Here is a 1,311-nt window from a genome sequence, read left to right as displayed (position 1 = left end):
TGTATTAAAGTCACTGCTGTGTTTGTACAGGACAGAAGAGGCTCTGACTCACCTCTCTCAGCAGTTTGTCCAGCTGACCAATGACGTGAGAGGGCGTGGTCTGACGACAGGTGACGACAGGAAATTAATAATTGCACTTCTTAAAAAGCTCTGATGTTAATGTTATTATCGTTTATTATATTTCAGAAATTCATCTTCACAAACAGCTTCGTCTCACCTGCAGCAGAACTTTCCCGCTGTACACGCTCATGGGATACATGGTGCCAAAGGTCATGAGAGCGATGGCGACGGCCGACGCTGTGTCCACCGCATTGTAGTTACTGAGAACACACACACACACACAAACACACACACACACACACACACACACACACACACACAGGAAAGAGGGTAAATACATAAGACATGAGGTGTTTAATAAGGTTTAAAACAACCCCATTGTAATAATATAATCGACATATATAAACAGGATTTAAAGAGAATAAAATGCAAAATAGAAATCATCTATAACTGGATAAAACAAGAAGCGGGAGAGTAAGTAGCAGATCAGTTAAAACACAGAGAGAAAGTTCCATGAATAAGAATAAAAGGAAACCACAAATTAAAACATTCTCTTGTTTGATTTTAAAGAACTGAATAAAGCTGCTTCTCCATGTTCAGTTTAGACTCTGGGAACAATCAGCAGATCTGTGACAGGAAGCTGATTCTGTAATCATCTTAATGTAGATATTAAAACTAGCCCCTTAATAAAAAATATCTCAGTTTGTGGCCTTTAACGTTAGCGACTGAAGCTAACAGCTTTACCTTTATTCTCAGGTCTGATTCAGACCTGAAATGTTTTAACTGTTGTTCAAACATGTTTTTATTTTTTTTTTAAACAGCTGTAAAAAAAACAATGTTTATATCTTCATTACTGTTATTATTCATCAGCTGTTCTGGAAGCTTTCAGTCATAACACATGATCTTCCTCGGCAGATGGAGATGATCGTTTTCCTCTGAGGACGTCACAGCTACTAAAGGGCCCTCGTGGTGAGACTGTGAACTCTTAAAACCTTCAGCTTTTAAAACCAAAAAGGGACAAACATTTATTTAAATACTTTTTAACAACAGTTGCCATGACAACGGGGTGAGATCCATCATGGAGGAAGATCATGTGAGAGCGGAAAGGAAACGCTGAGACTGTTCTGACTGAAATGTTTCGCTTGTCCAGACTCTGATTTAATAACCGAGTGACGCTGTTGTATAAATCTGACTGACGTCCACATATTTCTGCTGAAGTATTTTGTTGTTTTCCATCATTTAAATGAGAGT

The 1,311-nt window shown here is 38.4% G+C and overlaps 1 protein-coding gene across 1 annotated transcript in view; it reads right to left on the bottom strand.

Moving 5' to 3' along the window:
* Positions 1–1,311, bottom strand: part of LOC111649527 (zinc transporter 6-A-like) — a gene marked incomplete at its 5' end in the record, with an annotated part of 11,110 nt that overhangs the window by 4,545 nt on the left and 5,254 nt on the right. The window contains 2 exons of the mRNA XM_087172007.1: positions 53–100; positions 218–320. Of these exons, the coding sequence (XP_087028133.1) occupies positions 53–100; positions 218–320 (151 nt within the window). The remainder of the gene's footprint in view (positions 1–52; positions 101–217; positions 321–1,311) is intronic.

This window comes from Seriola lalandi, unplaced genomic scaffold (genome assembly GCF_002814215.2).
Source record: "Seriola lalandi dorsalis isolate HSWRI2012SDOR001 ecotype SW California unplaced genomic scaffold, Sedor1 jcf7180002051168, whole genome shotgun sequence".
NCBI classification, from domain to species: domain Eukaryota; kingdom Metazoa; phylum Chordata; class Actinopteri; order Carangiformes; family Carangidae; genus Seriola; species Seriola lalandi.
This window is presented reverse-complemented; position numbering and strand designations above follow the sequence as displayed.